The sequence below is a fragment of the Pygoscelis adeliae genome, unplaced genomic scaffold (genome assembly GCF_000699105.1).
Source record: "Pygoscelis adeliae isolate BGI_AS28 unplaced genomic scaffold, ASM69910v1 Scaffold4, whole genome shotgun sequence".
In the NCBI taxonomy this organism is placed as follows: Eukaryota; Metazoa; Chordata; class Aves; order Sphenisciformes; family Spheniscidae; genus Pygoscelis; species Pygoscelis adeliae.
The window spans coordinates 13,222,953-13,244,924 of NW_008824986.1; the positions used below are offsets into that span (position 1 = coordinate 13,222,953).

General features: G+C 37.1%; 1 protein-coding gene across 1 annotated transcript in view; it reads left to right on the forward strand.

The window, feature by feature from the left end:
- The window catches only part of CACUL1 (CDK2-associated, cullin domain 1), a 147,481-nt gene that overhangs the window by 112,726 nt on the left and 12,783 nt on the right, over positions 1–21,972 (forward strand). Inside the window, exons 5-7 of the mRNA XM_009326037.1 lie at positions 1,045–1,140; positions 6,868–6,970; positions 19,159–19,248. Of these exons, the coding sequence (XP_009324312.1) occupies positions 1,045–1,140; positions 6,868–6,970; positions 19,159–19,248 (289 nt within the window). The remainder of the gene's footprint in view (positions 1–1,044; positions 1,141–6,867; positions 6,971–19,158; positions 19,249–21,972) is intronic.

The following is a 21,972-nucleotide window of genomic DNA, read 5'->3' on the forward strand; positions in this document are numbered from 1 at the left end:
GAGTTTGGCCAGAGGCAGAGCACTGTGTGTGGGTGGGTTGGGATGGAGAGGGGGTTAGTGGATGAACACGTTACCCCAGCTTCACTTCCATCCCTGGGTGTGTAAGTGCACTCCTGAATGCTTTAACCGCAGCTCCCCTAAATCCCTCCAAATAAATATTTATAAAAGAAAAGGTAGTTAGTGCTTCCCATTTTTCTGGTTCCCTTCTCAATTTAACTTAGCTTGCTGCAGAACAGATCTTTTCAGCTTCCTTATTTCCTTCTTTGGGAGAGACGGTATTGTACGCAGAAAATAGCAGTGCTGTCGCTGTGGGGTCTACAAGGCCTATCATAAAGTTGACACATTCAGGTTTTGTGTAGCAAATTTTTGCTTGGGGCTACAGGGTAATGCTGTGTGTTGGAGCACTGCAGTAGATTTTTGTGGGCCTGATCTGGAGTCAGGTTGCCAGACGCAGAGCTCTATCTGAAGACATTGCTTCGTAGTCCCTCCAACTCAACACCCTGAATACTTGCCTTGCCTTAGGTGACTCAGCAGAGACTTAAAAAAGTTTTCTGTGAAGGACAGTGCTCCCTGGAGCTGGAGGATGTGCCACTTGGCCAGCCTAGATGCAAAGCAGCAGCTTAAAGCTACCCTGCTGTCTTGGAGTAAAAGCCTGGGGGGGGGGTTGGAGTACACACCGCAGCACTTGTTGAAATTTGGTTATGGATTCTAGGCATGACAGATAGTTCTTTCAAAACAAAAGTCTGGTCTTTAATAAGTGGTTTTATTTGCATATGCTAAATGCTAGTTTGTTACAGGCATACTGTATTTTTTATTGAATGGGCACTGACATACAGTCCCAGGCAAAAAACAGTTACTGAAGAAAACTGTTTTTGCTGGAGGGAGTTGTAGCAGAAACTCTGGAATGATGTGTGGCTTGCTTTATGTGGACTTAGTGTATCAAATACTTTGTAGTTTTTTGAGTTTGCGATGAAAGCATAGCCCATGCTGTTCCAGATCTTTCTCTTGTTCAAATTACAACCTGACTTTTACGGTTTCTTGCAGGCCAGCCCTCCAGATCTCTATATTGAAAGATTTAACGTAGCTCTTGGACAGTATATGGGAGCATTGCAGAGCATTGTGCCTCTTTTCATATATATGGTAAGTTTTAGAAAATTCTTTTCAAATAAAGTATGTCCATACACAAGATGCCGACTGAAAGTGAAAAGAATAAAATGCAGCTATAATAATTTTTAACTCGTAGAACTTACGATTCATGCCTGGTTTTGCCACCTGCATAACAGTACTGATCAAGTTGTGTGGAGAGAGGAGGGGGAAGCTCTGCTTTTCAATGTAGAGTTTTGCAATTGGTTTCTGCCCTAATACTTCTTTCCTGGGAGTGGGGGGAATGTTTTTTATTTTGATTGTAAAAAAGCCTTCCCAAATAGTTAGGTCATTATTTGTATCTTTTTGAACAGAGAGAGTTTATTGGCTTGTTATATGTTGGCTTGGTAGTTTGGGCAGGCTACAAAGATGATTGTTTCTTGCTTTTAGATTGCACAGATTCCAACAAGACAGATAGAAATGTCTCTTGGAAATGTCTGTGTCACTTGATAAAGCAACTGAGAGCATTGACTGGATGAAGACAGACTTATGTTCATAGCGCTGTCAGGCATACTTGCAGAGGTTCAGAAACCATTGGCTATAAATGTTTGTTGTGCTGATTTTGTAATTCATGAATTCTTGTATACTTCTGAAGAAGTTTATAATTTGCATTATTTTTGTCAAATTGCCAAGATTTTTGGGTTTTTTTTATGAATAACTTAAGCTTGAAATTTGCCCTTCTCCCAGAAACTGTCCTTGCATTGGCATCACTTAGAAATAAAAACTAAAGGAAGTATTTGTTGGGAGAGAAACCTTTTTTTTTTTAAAGAAAAAAAGATTTAAACTGATTGATTTAAATTAAATAAACCTCAAACCCTTTAAAATTATCCTCATGGTAGCTTCCCAGAGTTTGAGAAGCAGTATCTTTTAGAAGGATCTCCTATATTTTAGCGAATGCACCTGAAACTGGATAATTTGCTATAGTCTTTCAGCATAGTGTCACCATATAGATTTGTTGCATTAAAAGAGGGATTTGCCTTTCTTGAACTGGGTGTCTTCTAATGTACTCTTTATCTAGTTAATACAGAATGAATTCCATTGCTACAGCTTCACTTGTAAGCTAAGGGATGTGTTCCTGGTCATGATTTTTATTTTTCTCCTGGTTCCTGTCATGAAATGCTGGGGAAAAAAAAACTAGGAAGAGACTTTTTCCCCCTATTGCATTCAGATATTTTTAAATGCTAGCCATTTTTTCACCTGTGTGTGCTTGACTTGTTTATTGCAGACAAGTGATTAAGCAATCTCATAATTTAATATCCATTTACAAATGGAGATAAGCTGTTCAGGTGTGTGCTTTTATTGGGAGGTTTTTCCATCACAGAGGTCAAAATCTATCCTTAAAGATTAAGACTGCAGCAACTAACATCTAAAAAATGATCATGATAGACATATAAATGGACAGCTTTTATCATTCTAAGCTTTGTCGGTATGACCAGACAAGGTATAATTGCTGAATAGATTTCCATATCTTTCTTTGTACACAGTTGTGTTGTGGTCTTTGTATCTTCAAATGAGGAATGCTCTGTATCCCATTGTTTCTTTTTTTTTAGAGTTTGAGTCTAACCGATATCTGAACATAGTAAAAATGGTTAATGAGTAATAAACAGACCTGTAAAAGGTAGTAATTTTATTTGAGAGCAAAGAAAAGTGAAAGTGCTCTATCATTTTAAAGGAGAAGCTTCTTTAAAGTATGACTAGTGATTTGATCAGGCAGCAAAACTCTGTTCCTGCAAACACTTTCTCATTTAAGTGACTTAATTCAAGTTAGGCCTGAGAGTTAGTGACTTATGTGTTAGTTCCTGTTGCTGCCAAACGTAATGCTGATTTGGCTCAATTATATAGCTGGTTTTGAAGGCTAATGTCAAATGAACTCTCATACTTTTTCTCTGAAATAATTTATTAATCAGTGTTGTGCATGATGTGGAAAATATCTCTAGAGAAGTCAGGATGAAAAATGTTTTCCTCTCTTAGTTTTTTCTGTATGCATTTGGAAGTACTTTTATGTACAGCCACTCCTGCCTTTTTACATTGTAGCATCTAATCAAGTTTTCTCTCATACAGCAGCAGCAGTAGTTTCCTTTATTTAGAGAAGAAAATACAATTAGAAAACAATTGCAAGAGGTGAAAGCCTAATTATTCTACAGTATAAATTAGAGCTTTACACTTACTTTAAATAGATACTTTCAATATATTTTTAAGTGAAGAGGACTAAGTTGTTGAACTCTGCCTTTTTATCAGAGGTGGCAGGGCTTTCCTTTTTTGGTAGTGATGTGATTGCTTTAATCAGGAGTTTCCAAAGCTGTTGAACTGCACTGGTAAACTTTGTTCTGAAAGGATAACTATATTGCTGCTTAGGAAAACTTTTAGTATGCATTTAAATATTTTAAAAAATGTGTGAAGCCAAGGAAAACCTAAAGGTTTTTTGTACAACTGGAACGTGTTTGTCTTTTGGTGGCCAAAAAAGGCATAGTATTTTGACTTAGGCTTAGTCCTGTGTGTTTTGATAGCAACAGCAGCAATTTTCTTCTTTCTCCTGGTATGTACCAAACTGTATTCTTTCCTGTATTCCCACCTTTCACACACAAGGTGTTTTCTTAACCTGCTTGTGTATGGTGACCAAGGTGTGTTTCAAAGCTTATCTTGAGTGATGGTTGAGAGGGCTGACTTTGCAATTGAGGGAGTTTTTCTTTTTCCTTCTTTTGCTAGGAGCACTAGTGGTTTTCTGTTTCACGTGGTGATGGGGTTTTTTAGTCTTACGCTGCTACAGCGGACTTTTCAAGAAAGCATGGAGGCCCAAAGCACTTTTGTCCCTCCAAAATTCTGTGGGTTTAAGCTCCTTCAAAAGTTCTGGGATGTAACTGCAGATAAAGCAAATTAAATTGGAAGTCAGCTTAGCACACAGTACTTTATTCCTAAGAACAATTCTGAGTGAATAACTGTTTGCTTTGTAAATATAAATGAAGTTATCCTATATGCTTACAGATTGTAATATCACAGTATGCTGCATACATGAATTAATAAAAATCATGTTTCCACTTAAAGAAAAATTAAAATCAGTGTTTAGATTATATGCTTTTTTATAATAGGTTCTCAGTTCTTAATTATACTTAGAGATGTAGCTGAAAATCTGTTATCTTGTGGCATGAAATGAGGCTAACATTTATGAGCACTGTGGTTTTAGGATAGTTAAGAATTTTTTCATTGCCTCTAAAATACTACTATTCTTACTGGGTGGTATTGCACTTTGTTGCTTATCAGCTAGAGGGCATTTTGTGTGTGTCTGTATACACAAATATATGTGAGTATGTCTGTGGATGAGATGATAAGCACTCATACACTCTTTTTTCTCTTTCAAGTATTTATTGATCTCCTCTTAATAATATTAACACAATTATGTCTTTTAATGTTTGCCAGATTGCTTTATGATATGGTGTTTTGTAGAAGAAATGCTTATACCATATCTGACTTTCTCAGTTATTGATATCTGCTTACGTTTTACCGGTCAGTTAGACCTTTAGGTGACTTGACACACTTTTCAAGAAATACTGGTACAGCCTAGGTAGTGACATCTTCTACAGAAAAATTTTCCTGTTTTTCCACTAACAAGAATGCGGAAGGTGACAGCTCTTCTGCTGTCTCCTTTCAGAACTGTGGATTGGAAATGAAGTACTTCATGTTAGGTGATTTTTTTTTCATTGTCTATTTAAATCCATGCAAGTTTAACATCTTTTTGGGAAGGTGTTTCCAAGTGAGCAAATGTGAAGAGTATTTTACAGTTCTATGTATAAGTACTGTGTTGTAACTCTCCTCCTTGAAACTACTGGGGTTTTTTTGTTGCTTTTCTAGTTATGAAACTTAAGGTATAGGCTTTCCAACTCTTAAACAATAGAAAACATCACAGTTTGCACATGTCATTGCCAGCTGCTTTTAATGTAAGAAGGTCTGGAGGCTGGAAAAGGAACAGAGTAAGTTATTTCCTTAGCTGGGTGCATCTCATCTGTCAATTCATAAGAATTAGTAGTTTGACATTGTCAGGTTTGATTCAGGTCAGTAGACTTGTGCTGAGATGCTCTGGTCACTCCTGTGTGTTGCACCAGTGGGTACATGGTAGTACATGGTCAGGAAGCTCAAGGTGGAAATGGTTTAGGAAGTTAGGTCTGATGAAAGACTGTAGTATGGTGTGTAGCTTAACACTTCCTAGAAGATGTATATCTTCAATTGCAGTGAATTTCTGTTGCAATGGCAATTCACCACTGACCAAAAATATTACAAATGAAATTAGTCCATTTCTTACAAGACGGGTTATTCTGTCTGCAGAGCCTTTCCCTCAATCTCTGTTCAAAGAACAGGCCCAGGTGAGGGGGAAACAACTGAGTAATAGCCCTTGATAAAACCTCTACAGGTAGGATAGCTTCAGGAAGGGAACCAGCAGTAGGAAGCTGTTAAATTTTTAAAAAATCTTTTTGAGAGTTTTGTCCATCACTGCAGCAAACCTAAACTTCAATAGGGGCATGTATTCAGCCCTCGGATTGCCTTTGTTCTAACAGGTTCAGTTTTCATTAAAGGTAAATAACTGCTGCTGAATGCTTGCCTTGAAAATTGAATTGGTTTCTGCATGGACAGTTTGGTATGTGTATAGTTTTGGTAATGGCCAAGAGAATGGGTTTCACAAAAAAATGAAGATTGCTCTAATAGTGTTCTGAGGGTTTGTTCCAATTATGTTAAATGCTTTAGCAAACAGGAGAACAACTTGATTTAAAGTGTGGAAAAACCTTTTTCTCTTCCTCTAGTAAATCTCTCAGATAAGTACGTTATTTTTGATTAAGTTGATGTTCTGTTACAGTATCTGTTTAACTCTTTTACGCAAATTGTCCAGATGAATTCAGTTGTTCTACTTCTGTGTTAGTGTTGTAACGATAGGAGACTTATCTTGAAACAATTATTTTTTCCAGCATTTAAAACCTACCTATGAATTAAAATACAGACAAGAAATCTTACTCTATTAATTGCAGACTGGGAACTGAGGAATAACACCAAATAGTACATTAGGTATAGAGGCTCTCAAGGAACTCATGAATAGAATTTCCTTTCAGGGTTGAAGAGGTGAATTTATTATTAATGCTGAGTGGGTCAAGATAATTGAATCCTAAAAATTTTAATGTAGTTCAGTTTTGTATAGATTTGTATATATCACTTATTTCCACAGCTAATTAATTCTGAGTAGCTATCCTCTGAGATTATTGATGAACCACAGAAGTGGATAGCTGTACTGATGATTTATTATTGTAACATACCTATTTTAATGGCTTAATCACTTTTAGACATTGGTAAAAATGTTTTCTTTTGCTATAAACATGATGTCCAGCCCTATTTTGGTGTTACAGCATTTATAAAGTTCTAAAATGAAGTGTTTTTTTCTACAAACTCCCCAGTCTGGATCAATATGGAGATATATCTGCAGGTACAGGGAAAAAAAAATGCACGCCTGTATGTAAGTAGGATTGTTACCAGTAGTACCACATGCATTCTTAATTTTAAATACATGTTTTTTTTGTTGTACAGGAATGTTCTATTTAGTATAAATGCAGTCACCAAGGAAGCACTTTACAGGTCAAATATTCTGCAGCTTTAAAATTTTGAACTATTTTTATTCAGGGGAAAAAGTAAGTTTACTTTATTTGCTATTATGAAAAACAAACTTGAAAACTCTGTCTTGTTTTCCAGAATAAATTTTACATAGAAACCAAGCTTAACAGAGACTTAAAAGATGACCTTATAAAGCTGTTTACGGAACATGTTGCAGAAAAGCACATTTACAACCTAATGCGTAAGTAAACCTATTGAATTTTTCTTATAATGGGAGTCTGGAAAACTACAGTGCTTTCAGATATTGCAGAAATCCACAGCAAATAGGGAGAAAATGGGAAATGATTAGTCAACTTAAATACAAATTCCTTTTTAAGGCATCCACGTGAAGAAATGTGGCACGCTTCAGCCTTTTTTTTTTTTCCCCCAAAAATATGACTTTGTATGAAGTCATGGTTTTCCTGAGTATCTGGGGGAACCAATATATATTTTCTCTTATGACTTGTGCTTATGACATAACAAATGTTTTACTGTCCTGTTGGTTATGCTGTTACTCTTTAATTTCATTACCAAATATTGACAGGTATCATTAAGAATGTGGTGTGGTCAAGGAATTGTGATACTGCTGGGGTTATTGTCATGATGTACTTGAGTACTCCCTGCTAGTTAGTGAACTGCATAATGCTGACAGCAGTTTCTCTGTTAAGCTAATGGGTTAACACAAATAGAATATGCTTCAAGTGATATGCTTCCTGTTAAGTGCTCCTGTGGGTAACTCCTGTGGTGAACTGCTGAGTTTGCCTGCAACCTGCCACCATCGGTGTGTGATTGTGTAAGCATAGGGACCTTGCTACTGGCCTGGTTAGCTCCTCGAGAGGGCAGTTAGCAAAGGCAGAGATAATCGGACTTGGGGTTCAAACTGGAAAAGTTTGCACAGAGGTGAGCAGTTGACCAGCATGCTTGGAGAATTACTTAGTTTTTATCTTACAAGTAAGATAATATATACTGACATGTTAAACTTCTAACTGTGACCTGACTTGGTTAAATCTTGGATAATAGGATCTTTAAATTAAGTTAAAGTATGCCTAAATAAAATTCTAAACTTACTAACAGATTCCTGGGAAATAATTTAAGACACATAGCACATGATATAGTACTGTAGAGGTGCTGAAAGAGTTCTAGTGTTGTATCATTTTCTACCATTCTCAGCTGTTCTTTCTAGCTTGCTGAAATTCAGACCGTAATAGCTAAGAATAATACCTTCATTTTTGGAAGTGTAAGGCCCCTATGAAAATAGGATATAAGTCAGTGTTTGTTAATTACTTTACTTCGTGATGTCATTGTCAGTGTGTGGTACTGTCTCCTGATATTTGATATAGATTTGGTTCAACAGAAAAGTGTTTTACTGTTGGGGGGGAGGAAATAAGGTTTTGAGTGGGTATGCTTAGGAAATTAAAGTCGATGAAATTGTGGTCTATATAGATAAATGGAATCCTGGGGCTGTTTTTTAAAGAGATGCTGCAGCTGCCACTTCAGTGAGAAGCATGCCTTCCCTCTATTTTAAAAAACAAACAACAAAATCGGTTTAATCAGTTTGTGATCTATACTCAGAGGACAAAAAAACCATATGCTTTTGCTCTTGGAATTTGTTGCTATGTTTTTCGTACAAAGAGGTTTTTGTTTGTAGTATCTTGTCATTCTATCGGAGCCTGGAAGCTTGCACTTCTGTTTGAAGTTGTGTTCTGGAAGGACAGTAAGTACATTTCAGGTTCATTTGATTTAAGAAAAAGTTCCTGCTCCGCTTCAAAAGATGGGGAAAAAAAAAGTCAGAAAAGCTGTGCAGCACAGATCTCTTCCTTAGTGTTTGATCTTGCTCAGACTCCCACTGGTTGAGTCGGCCCTAGTCCCTGTGCTGTGTGGTTGAAGGCAGGAAGATGCAAAATGAACTCCTGGTACAATGGTCTCTGTGGTAGGAGCACTTATCTGAGCGCTTAGTTGCAGAAAATAGAGTGATTAAGGTGTGAATTCATTATTTACAGAAGAAATATTGTCTAAGTGAACTTTACTTGGACAAATTTTGCCTGCACAAACACCAATTTGGTTCCTTTTTTTTTGATAGAGGAAATGTTAAAAAAAAAAAAAGCTCTACTCTCTAGAGCACTTATGAGCAGTTAAATACATTAAAAATTATATAATACACAGATCCATGAACACGGTTGTGTTTGTGAAACACTTTTATACTCACACATATTTATCAAGTCACTGCTCTTCAAATTAAAGTGGATACATTTGAACTAAGTGAATATAACCTGATTATTTTCCTTACAGAGCCAAAGCTGGCTCTTGCTGATAAGACTGCTGTATTAAATGGCTTGGGAGAAGTTGCTGTGTGCAGAACTACTTAACTGAATGTAACAAGCAAAGATATAGCATCTTATTTACAAGAAGTTTCAGAAATGGGGGGGGAAGGTGCAGATAATATCCCCTTGTCACTAGGGAAGGGGTGGTGGAGAATGTTGCCTTTGTTCCTGCTAGAGTCCTGCATGAGATGACTTTAAGCAGTAAAATTCAGAAACGTGTTTTTTCTCTTTATGCCTCCGCTGTCTCTTCTGGTAGGTTTCCTGGACTGTAATCTCAGTGCCCTAGAAACATCCTGCCTGTTTGTTCTTGTGTCTAGAAGAATGGTAATTATTGCAAACTTTAACTGTCTTCAGTGGTGAAAATGAGTAACAGCTCCTGAAACTCTCTACTTTTAGTACTTGCAGTAGGTAAAATTCAATGGCAGAGAGTATTTGCAAGTAACTGCTATTCTTCTCTTTTTTGATATTGGCAGCTTTGTGCCAAAACCAAGCTTTTAAATCTAACAAAAGAGAAAAGCTATTAACAGCGTGCTGTTGTTTCTGCTTGGTGGATAGATCACTCGGTTTCCAATTACAAGAGTTTGCAATTACCCCGTTCTCTTTCCAGAAACTAAAGAAAGGAAGGTGAGCACTGGGCTGGAGCCCTGCTCTGGGAGGGTTGATGAGGTTCTCAACATCTTGATATTGAGAAGAAAAGTAAACAATAACTTAAACTGGTCATAAAGGTGAAAGCAGTTTTAGAAGGCAATCTGAGGAAAAGAATTCTCTTTATTCTTTTCTTGCAGCTGTGTTTTTGGTGGAAGTAGGATGTATCGGATTGGTTACAGCACTTCCAAATAAGCAGTAGCCTTAGCATATCACTCTAGTACTTACACCATTTCTGTCTCTGTGTGAGTGAGCTGTTTCTTTCCTTCTGTGTTAGTATTTTGAGTTCAGGAAGTGGTTTCTACTTGTGCAGGAGCAATGTACTGGTAGGTATCATTCAGTACAAACTGGTTCTTTCCAAAGAAGCATCTGCCTGTACTTCTGGACAGAAGTTACTCAACTAGGAAGTCAAGTGACCTCTGTCAGAGGGAAAACAGCTTTCTTCAACACTTCTGATTTTGTTCCTGTTGACTGGGGTAAGCAATGGATGTTTGCGTGTTCCCATCTTTGATCTACTCTGTCAGGAGTAGATCATAGAAACAGGTCCTTTTTATCCAGAGGAAAGGAAACCTCTTGGGCCATGGCGAAAATGCTGTAGAATAAATAGGGCCCAGGACTTCATGGGTCTTAAAATTGTTATCAGGATCCAAGGTGATAATACAGCTTGTGAATGAGGCAATTCCCTGAAATTTACTGGTTCAGAACTAGAATGTGGGCTTGAAAAGATGTGAAATTTAGGCAAAATTATTACTGAGGATTAAAGTATTAGATCTCGACTTCCAGCTTTTAGTTTTTTGTTCATGATATATGTCAAGATAATTACAGAATTAGCTACTAAAACCTGAGAATACAGAGCAGTTATCTGTATGTAGATTCTAATACCATGTAGGCAATTGTTGAATGTAGTTCCCCATGTCAGTGCTTCTGCGAGTTCAGAACGAAAACCCAGTGGAACAATGTATCATGTGTATTCACCAAAAGTAGCAGCTTTTCTCATAGTTTTCTGATGAAAAAATTCTTTGTAAAAATTCTGGAGGAGGGGGAGGAATCACAGCCTATTTCATTATGTTTGCAGTTTCTATTTAGCTACTGGGAAAAACTTTTCTCTAAAGATTCTTACATACAACAGCTTTGTTTCTTTCCTGTTATGTCACTTGGATTCAGCTGAGGTGAAGAGATCTTGCTGCTCCATTTTCTTATCTTTTTTTTTTCTGGAGCTTTATTACAGTTCAACAGAAGGGCCATTTATTTTGGAAAAGGTTTTCCTTTATAAAGATGGCAGGAAAGCTATTTCCGCTGCGTTGGTGCTTTCTGAAAAGTACCAGAAAAGTTAATTCAAAAGTTGGAGAATGTTGCTAACAGCTTTCTGATGATGAAGTTGTGCAACTGTCCTTTTTTGTTGCAGCAGGTACAAATTTAATACAAAATCAGAGAGAATGAATCAAGTTTTAACTGTTAGAAGTTGCTAAATGTAGCAGGGAGAACGTTTCCTCTGCAGAGGTTTACCTGTTGTTTGTGCAGTGGGTCAGCAGGAGAGGGTGTGTTGCTCCATGGGCACCCAGACCTACATACTTAGCAAATGTGTTTTGCTGTGTTGACCTCCAGAAGCCTGTTGATGTCAGTGAAGCAGGGTGCCCTCATCTCTTTGGCTGAGTACTGCTATGACATAATGCCTTTTGTTAATAAATTCCATATCTAGCTTTTGTTTGTGCATACCCCAGGAGAAGAGGAGCAGTACAAAAGGCTGAGAGAAGGACTGTGATTGATGCCAGGTTCATAGTCTGACTATACAGCTACAACAGAGAACATGAGATTTATTTTGATGTGTTGGGTTTTTTTATTCACTCCCCATGCCTCACCCTTTGGCATAGATAGACAAGGAAAAGATGGACTGGATTGACTTTTCCCCTGCTCTAGTTGTCATTTATTTTTTCGCCCTCCTTTTGAGACAGATGTCAAAATGATCTGCATAGGAGAAGCAAGCTGTCATTGCCTCGACCCACAAACTGCAGAGAAAAATCCCCTGAAAAAGGGGGAAACACTCTCATTATTTTTCAGCTTCTTACAGAAAGCATTGCCCCCACCCTTTTTGTATGCTGCCCTTCTAGATTTACATTCAATAAGTTGTTCTTTGTGCTTCTCATTTCCATGTAGATTAAATGCTTATGCTTCATAAGGAAATAGCAGTTAGTTTCATAAATGAACTTGAACAGCTGTACTGAGTTGGATCAAAGGTCAGTGTAAGCCCAGTGTCCTGGTCTTGGCAAAAGTGCATAGAGCATCAATGCAGGTTTGGTGCAGCACAAGTTTGATGACCATGGGTTTATATCTTGAAAAGTATGTGCCCTGTAGGAAGAGCTGAAGGTTTCCTTGCATGGTTTAGGCTACATCTATGTTAATAAGTGGTGTGGTGTAAAGGGAGCAGATCTACAGAGTATGAAACACCTACGTGTTGAGGACTCAGTGTTTGCCCTTACACGCGTTTTGGAGAGTCTTGTTTCACACTTGCTAATGTCTGGTCCTGTGGACAGACGAGCACATGTGGTTTAATCTTGCCCGAAAGGAATTAAGTTAATATGCTCCAAGGCAGCTCTGTCATATGAACCAAGGAGCAGTAAGTGGGAATGATCAGTGAATTTGCTTCAAAAGCACATTTCTAATCTGAACTAAAGCATTAATATAGAATCTGCCCTTAAACATTTGAAATCACTATTCTTTTTTTTTGAGGCACAGAGTGACTACAGTGATGGCAGAAGCAATATGTTGTTAAAGAGCTGAGGCTCTTTCCTTCTGTAATATATTGGGTGTTTGCTCAGCCCCTAGACACTGCTTTGCTTACTGATTTTGCACACTTTAAGGAAAAAAGTATGAGAAGAAAATCTGCACAACCTTACTCTGCTACCTTCATAAAGATATGTTTCTTGCTTTTTAGGTTTAAGAATGATACAGAAAAATAAAATGGTTGATTTCTAAAAAAAAAAAAAAAGGGGGGGGGGGCCAGAATTACTTGACCATGGGATAACTTGCTCTCTGTCTTTAGAATCGGCCTACGTGTCTGGATAGGTAAAATGAAATTAGAAGATTCCTTCCTGAGGGTCTTAAAAATGAAGCAAGGTAGCAGAGCACTGGGAGAAAATACTGACCTATTCCTGTGTATTTGTACCAGGCTAAAATGGGGTGATTTCTGTTAGAATTCCTCTACAAGAAAAAGCTAATTTACTTTTTTCCCAGTTATAAAGCTGTTGAAATACCGGCTTTGGACAGCAAATGTTTTGTGGGGCGAGAGGGTTCTACAGCATAAAGGGTCCTTTTTGAGATGTAGGGAAGGGATGCATTTATTATCAAGTTCTTTATTAAAAGTAATTTTTAAAGATTTTTGTGCATCTACAGGATTGTAAATCTGTTCAGTGTTTAATTTCTGGCTTACTCTACATAGGCAAATAGTTTAATCCCATTACCTCCACTTCAGATTCCCATTCTAACCTTAAAACAATGTTTTCCTTCCTTTCCTTCCTTCCTGTCTTCATTCCAGATATTGGTAGACACAGATAACCGATAGCGAAAATCAGCTGCAGTATGTTCCACTTCTTTTCCAGCATGTGGGGAGGGTGCTGGGATGCTGCTATTGCGGGATAATCGGCCGTTCCTCCTTCTTCAAAACACTGAATTGGCACGTGAATGTCAATCTGTTCTTAGACCTCAGCAGGTACCCCTACACTCTCAAGGGCCGTATAGGATAGCTTTTGTAGCTATTAATCTTTCTTATACCCTCTGTGCTCTGTAGATCTGATAGAATAATCAAGCATAACACACTCACCAGTTTAAGGGTGGTTATCGCTAACACTGAAGTGGTAGCTGTGATTTGACAGGGCTAAGTAATTGTATTGTAACCGTTGTTGGAAACAGTACTGTTACCAAGTATTATAGAATACGCTCATATTCTTTAAAGAACACTTAATCTACACACAAATTTTGTCACTGAACTAAACTTCTCATCAAAGAACTAAGTTATTTTAAAAAGTTGCAGCTGTGTTTCTTATTTTTCTTGTTTCATGTTGATTAAGTTGTAGCACCTCAAAGTAAGGCAGTTTTTTAATTGGAAAATATAGTCTCAAATAATGAGTGTCATATTTAATCTGGCTCCTCAGTAAAGAAATAGAAATAATGTTCTCATTTCAATAAGCCTTCATAAAATTGTAAACATGAAAATATCACCTTATTTTCCAGTTATGGAAGTCCAAAAGTCTGTATTTCTACATTTATAGCTTTGTTTTTCATATTTATTCTTGTTACAACACTGCATATTTTTCATGTGGTTAAGACTTGGAATTTTTATTTTGTAACATTTTTTATTAGATACTTAATAAAGCTTTTGGGCTATGTAATGAATATTTTTAAATTAATCTGTGGCTTTATTAAATGCCTAGTGGCAAACACTTAGTAATAAATACAACTTTTTGTAGGTTTTTTTTAATCTACATTTTAATTCATTACAAACTTTTGAAGAATTTAAGTTGCTAAAAATTTATTTTTAGTTCTGTTTAAAGGAAAATAAAAATGCAGAATCACGAGGAGTTTGATTTAACTGCAAACATGAGGGTTAAGCCAGAGGGAGGTCAGTTTTCATGCAAAAGGCTTTTGAAGTTCTAGATTGATAGTTAACATGTACAAATTGTACCTGGGTTAAAGTAATGAAAAGGTAATATCTGATCAAGCTTCATCAGTCAGTTTAATAATAAAATAGGCAGCAGGTAAAAAAACCCAACAAACCAAAAACACCAAAGAAAAAAAAAAACCCCAACACAAAAACCAACCAGCCTCCCAAAAAACCTCAACCCAAACCAACAACAACAAAAACCTACAGCCACATCTTGGACGCCAGATGTAGCAGTTCCCCTGCTATTTAATTGCTGTCGGCATGTGGGGTTCAATCAAGTGCTTTGCATGGACTGGATTTGGGAGTGAAGTTGGGATAAGGGACCCATGTTCAGGGTGAATCTGATGTTATCACAGTGAAGTATGTGGTCAGATGGACCTGATAAAATTTAGCTGAGAGAAAGGTAACTTATCAAACTGTAGATTTGACTATATGTGATCTGATGATATTCCTAAAGGGCAGAACTGCCAGGTGAGCCTGTGCTATTAAGGTTTGTTTAGGCTGTGCACTGGTGATAGCTCCATCGTTACTGCTGTGCATCCCTGTATATCTCACGTACAGATGTGTAAGGGCTCAAGTTTGGTGGGAATATTAAAGTTGTTGTTTTGCAAAATAATATAAATATTGCATACATATTGGAATTAAGTACTAAAGAGCACAGTTTGTACAATGGGATAAAGATCTCCAGAATACATTTGTTTTACTTCGCAGCTTTGTTAAGCAATCAGTTCTGCTTCTGTTGAAGACTGGAGAGCAGCAGCTGGCCAACGCCTTGGTTGTGGAAGCTGTTGGAGTTGCTTTTAATGGGAATACACTTTATAATTTTAAGTGCATTGTTGAATAATTACAACTTTGAACACATCTGCCTAAGCCATACTTATGTATGATTTGTTAAAATCTTTCTTTGAAGTTCTATTACATTACTGCAAAAGGAGGAAAAAATCTTGTTCGCTAACATGCAAAAGTTTCACTGTTCTGCCAGAAAAATTACATCTTTGCCAAGCAAAATAAATCTATTTTGAAAGGAATGTTGAAGGATAGAAAAAGGTTTTTAGAATAGCTAACTCTTAGTTTTTGCAAGTGAATCTTGAGTTATGAACAAGTGGTTTTGAACTTGTTAAGATATCATCTGCTACTCCTGGAATTACTGGGTCCTGGATCTTGCCCCAGGTACCCCACTGTAATTAGCTTAAACCTTCATCGAGGGACAAGCTTCTTCAGGTACTCTGCAGGAACCGAGTTACTTCATTATTGCACAGTAAGACTGAAGTGCTGCAGGTTCATACCTCAGTTACGCCAATATAGTTCATCCACGGTTCCTCAAAAAAATCCTGAGGCCATTCTGGGTATTGTGTCTTACCTCGGTTCAACAATATTTCAAAGCATCTTGTATCTTTCTGCAATTAAAACATTTCATCATGGGAACGCACACTTCTTTGATTCTGCATGAGGTATTTTCAAGACTATTTGCAAGTTAATTAACGTCTTTGCATCTTGGTTACTTACTCTGTAAAATGCAATATTAGTTCATAACACTGTGGAGGTGGCCAGATAGTATCATTGTGTCATTACTGCTGTCATTCATCTGAGGTTTAGTTTTATTCTGCCTCACCCTGCTCTATCTTTGTAAGTGCCACAGGTGGAGCTTCTGGGAGTAGGTAGGAGTCTGTGCAACTTCTGTGTTGTAGAGTCGCATTAATTATTCTAATAAAGCAAGAACCAAAACCTTAATATTTGGAGGTCTTTTGTAAGATTGTAAAATAACAACAGAGGTAACTTCAGCATGTCTGGCATAGGTGTTCCTATTCCTTGAGTTTAAATGACCCTCTCTTAAGAAGAAATATAGGATTGAATCTTTAGGTAGGTTTCATTGCAAAACTGAAGATAAATTTGTGTGCGAAGAAGTTTTACATCTTTTATCTATTTACATCTTTGTCTATAAACCTTCATTGAGATTTTTCAGATCTATCCAAAGAGAGGAGTCTTGTTCATTCTTACAGAAATCATTCTGAAAATACATATCCTACAGCAGTGCTATTCATTCTTCAGGTATTGATATCTAGCTTTTGGAAAAGGTGTAGGCTGGATTAGTTTATACTGTATGGTTTAATGATTAGTATATTCTTTTAGTTTTCTTTATTGAGAAACAGGAAATACATGCCATTACTTTGTTATATTGTCATTGAATATAATACCATCATGCTTGTATTCATTGACTGTAAATCAGGAGTGAGCGATTTAAATTTGCATTGTAGCTTGTGGTGCATGCAGTTGCAGAAACAAAGATAAGAAATGTTAATTTCTGAAGCTGCAATAAAGTGATGAAGAAGATATTTCTGTAGGATTGATCTCCACGTGAATTCTTCTGCTGATTTTATTAATGAAATCCTTTTCTAATGCCAGGGAATGTGGTCAGTAATCTAGAACAGAAACAAGTGGCTGCTCATTATACTTGCTTTATATTGCAAATACATCTGTTCACGTTACCTCAAAGGGTCACAACTGAAATGAGCTTCATCGGTGAATACTACCTTAAAGTGACAGATAATTTTGCATGTTTATGATGGTGAACTATACTCAAGATGTGGACTATCCTCTTAAACTATTGCTTGTACAAATCATTCTGTTGGTCAGCATGTTGACCATGTTAAGGGACCACTTGGGGAGTTTCCATTAGCTGGAAGGAAGGGTGGAGCATCTTGCACCCCCAGCATGTCTCCAGTACCATGGGCTGAGAGGAATGAGGTGGGCTGCCAGCCTGGCGTGCTCATCACCTCTTGTCTTTGATCCATATATACCATAAAATAAAATTTTTATTTCTCTGCCATCTACTTTTTCTCTGTTATTAAAAAAAAGAAAAAAAAAGAAAGATGACAGTGCATACAACTGCTCAGAGTATAGGTACTGTATTTCAGATTTCATCCATAGATGGAATAAGTGTGGCTTGCAATTTTCCATTTACTCAGAGTTATCCAAGTAGTTAGATGCCCTCTAGTTAGTTATGTAGCTGTGGGCAGCTTCCGTTAGAGCCTGTGTTTGTCCCCAAAGCAGCTCTGAATAGCTTTTCTCTCCCACAGTATGTCTTGTACATATACAGTTATATAAAGTAGCTTCTGAAATATTTTTTAATTGCTTTTGCTAGTTATAACTTGGACACTACTGAAAGCACAATTTTCAGTTTATCAGGAATAAATTCAAGAAGCTATGTTAATTTAATTTTCTTAACATCTTTCAAAATGTTCGAGTGACTTTTAACTCTGGGCTTTGTGGTCTTTATGTCAGTATTAATTCCTAGGCTTATTTTGTTTTAAATAATTTGTTATACATATCTTAGGAATATAACTTGATGTCTACATACGAAGAACAAACTTACAATTTTCTGGACACTTTGCAAATCTATTGATGAAGCTTAGGCTGAAGTAGCTACAGTCTAATTAAATATATATATGTATATACACACATTGTTTGGATTATGCGTTAAGGTTGCATATCTTCCTTACAAAGCATTATAACCTTTTTAATTTTATGACTTGCAACTTTCTTGGCTGCCGAGAGGCTGTTTGAAAAATCTTTAGGAAAGAGGCTGTAAATATGTCATTACAAAACAAAGCACAGGCTCTCACACCATCAAGGCTTCAGCTGAAAGGAGCAAGCACTTTTAAGATGGTTCTTTGTAAAATGTATTTGTCTATAACAGTTAAATATAATGACTTCGATTATTTGGAGGTTAGAAAAAATTCTTTTTTAATCTCCCTATTACATGAGCCACTTAAACAGTTTCAGAAAGAGATGAACATGCTACTGAAGATTTTTCTTTTTATGGTAAGTACTATAGTGGCAGATGCTGAAGCTAGAACTGGAGGTGCTCTGAAGCTTTAAAAGCAGAGTCTCTACAATGTAAGCACAAGAGATATGCCCTTTAGGTAGAATTGTAAGAGTCATTTCTCCTCTATGTAGGGGGTACAGAAAGGTGTATATATTGCTCAACTCCTTTGTAGAGGAATAAAAACTGAGAGGCAGCAGTTGGTTTAAACCTTATTGATTTCTTTTGGGTTTTGTTTGTTTTTTGTTTTGTTTTTTTTGTGTTTCTGTAATTCAGATGTATGTACAAACCTCAAATAAGTACAAGGCAGGATAAAGGCCTGGATATCATAATATAAGCGGTGAATGTGCTATTGCCAGGTTTTTCCACAAGAGGAAGATGCAATTATTGCAACGTTTACTACAGAAGATACCAAGAATGAAATAAAAATGTTCACTTGTGTTTAAAAGAACAACTTTTCTGATTTGATTTTTACATTTTTACACTACTTGTACTTCATTCATAGACTTTTATCCATCTTTGTTTTATGTACAAGATGCTCAATACTGTAAAGCGATGATTTGTGAATCTCCAGGTGTTTAGCACACTCAGTATGAGAGTACTTCTAAAAATAAATTGTTTACTTCAGTTCTGCATCTGAATACTTAGAGCCATCGCTTGCTTGGTTTTTCCTCACAAATCCTGCTGCCTGTCTGAAAATGGATGAAAAATAAGTTACTTCACATTTTCATCATACATAATTTGAACAGAATACTTCTATTTGAAGGTGATGTTTTATTACTCTTGGGAATTAAGTTGTCAATCAGATACGTGTCTGTTTCCTTTGTGAGGACATCAGATAACAAAAAAGCACAACTACTGTACTTTTTTGATGCAAAAACGTATGTGTAAAAGCCTATATTTCTTGATTAGAAAAATTGCTAATTCTCTTATTTTTATTTCAGCTTTACTTTTGGAAGCTCAGTCAACGCCGTTTCAAATAACTCCGTCTACCATGGCAAATATTGTGAAAGGCCTGTATACACTACGACCAGGTAAAAAAGAAAAATGTTTCTAGGAGTCTCTCGTACTGTGGTTGTGATATGTTTTCCTAAATACATATGCGGTCACTATCTATCTAATGCACATTTAACAACCAAATGTGCATTGTGCTCTGTCCATCATAATACTTAGTTCTACTATGCAAAGGCCCTGGTTCTTCTTGTTGCCCATCTCTGTGACCTGCGCAAGGTACCATGTGAATACCAAGTTCATTTTAAAAAAACAACCCAACCCTCTACTCTGGAGACAAAGGGAAGACCTATTTCTTTTGCTCTGTAGAAATAAAGAAGGCTGTTTAATGAGTCAGTCGTGGCAGAAGTTTATAGGTATTGAAATGGTGAAAGTTATACTATGAGTTGCACTTCAAACGGCCAGATCTTTGACATGAGATGAATGACTGTTTCTTCTATGAAGCCATTATTTGGTTGGTATTATTTCACAGAAGAGCTTAATTAACTCATGAGTACATCATGACATCTTGTGCAACAACAATTATATTGAAAGGAAAATGGTGTTGCAGATTTTAATCAATTTTGTACCAAAATCTTTGGTTCTGTAAGTTTCGGAGAACAGAGTAGAGCTCTAGCCTGTGTTTGAAAAGACTTTAGAAACAGGAAGTATTCAAAATATCCCTAAATAAATGGTACCTGCTTCCCTTCCTTTTACAATACTGATACGTTCTTCTTTCTTTGGTGTGACTGAGAGAAGGATTGTGTCTGAGCTTCAGTCTATTTTTGCTTTGCAATCCCCATTTATAGAAATAGAAGTGAGGATGGGAAAACTACAAAAAGCTTTAGTGCAATGTTTAGCATGTGTACAAGCCAGGAATGTGATGGACATCTCCATGTACAAAATGCATGGATAAAGCACTTTCAGTAAGCAAGGATTATTTTTACAACAGCAAAATTAACATCCTACCATCATTTTTAAGGCAATACGAATTTCATTTTTATAAACTGTTCAATACCAAAGAAAGGAAGGGTGTATACATAAGTATAAAAGTATAATTCTTTTGAAAGCAGGTCAGTGTGGTTTCCTTGTACCGCACTTAATATTGTAGGTGATGGACTTGTGATTTCCCAGTTTTCGATTTCAGATGATCCCTGTCTTGCTGTCTATTTCACAACACAACAGATACTGGTTTGGGCTGGTATCATGGGCCTAATCAGATCTTGAATAGTTGTGTCTGTAACATAATCAAGTATAAAAATTGTTCGTACAATTTGTGATATCTGCTTTCCACAGCTGGGTAGGAAGACCCAAGTGATTGACGTTAAGCTATTGCTTAAACAGATACGCATTTCCTCTAATTACCTGCTCCTCAAACTTCTCAGCCTCTGAGAAAATGAGGAACTTTAATGTCATTACAACCAGAAGAGCACAGGATAGACTTCTTGATGTAAAAGTCTGTTTTTTGGTGGTGCTAGTTCTTGAGGATGAATCCTGAAACAATCAGGGCAAGAGTTCCTCTGAGGTGGTGCTTCTCACTTATTCTGTGAGGCATGCTCCATCGGATGTATCATGGGGACTGGCAAGCAGATAACTGGGGAAGTAAAGCAGAAAATGTGGCCAGTGTGACATGCTGGGGGATTAGAGCAGCACTGGGAAGCGTCTGTTTAGGCAGTGCAGAGAGCAAAGGGAGAAGCGATGCTGATGTGGCTGGTGGCCATGGGCTTTCTCTTCTCTTTCTCTTCTTTTACTTTCTCTTCAAGTTGAAAGTACTTGACAGCTGTTAGACTTCAAATGTTGCCAGAAAAGAGTGTCTTCCAATTCTAGCTCCAGCACGTGGTGGCTGCAGTAGAAAACGCTGAAGCCTGGGCAGGTGCTCAGGCTGCTAGTTGGGCCACTTGGATTTAATCTGAAATACTCTTTTCACCTCACCTATAATGATCTGGCAGTGGTGTGAAATACCCTGCCACAGTATTTCATGTTGTGAATTCCAAGTCGGTTTATTACCTTTGCTAAATTATTCAGTAGCAGTAGGTTATTAGTAGGTAACATGTTCTATGTGGTACCTTTTTACTGTATTTCATAAGATTAAGAGTGCTGTTTCATGTCTGTAGTTTGTTTGGTGGTTGGTTTGTGTTTTGTTTTTTTTTTTTTTTTTAATTGAGCGCTGGGTTGTTTGCATTTGCCTGAGTTGGTTTTAACCTGTGTTTTTGTCCCAGAATCAGTTCACTATTAAGCTACCTAATGCCTCTACCAGCAGAATGGGTAGAGGTATGTAAATAGAGAGGATCATAAGCCAACTTTCCCACTGAAAAGAAAAGCTTATGAAAATACTCTGTTAGCATAACAGGTAAAGCAGAGTAAACTGAGATGGTCTAGTGACATGTTCACACTTAGTCTGATGAATGATCTATTCTTTGTTGGACTATATCAGCATTTTTGAGTATCTAGTTCAGCGCTCTCCACCCCTTTCCAAAATCCCACTTAAAGCTTTCCCAATTTGTGATTTTTTTTTTTTTTTAACTAGACTCTTCAAACAAGTTTAAACGAATTAATCTTTTGTCACGAGCGGTGTTCCCCAGGGCTCAGTATTGGGGCCAGTTCTGTTCAATATCTTTATCAATGATCTGGACGAGGGGATCGAGTGCACCCTCAGTAAGTTTGCAGACGACACCAAGTTGGGCAGGAGTGTTGATCTGCTCGAGGGTAGGAAGGCTCTGCAGAGGGACCTGGACAGGCTGGATCGATGGGCCAAGGCCAACTGTATG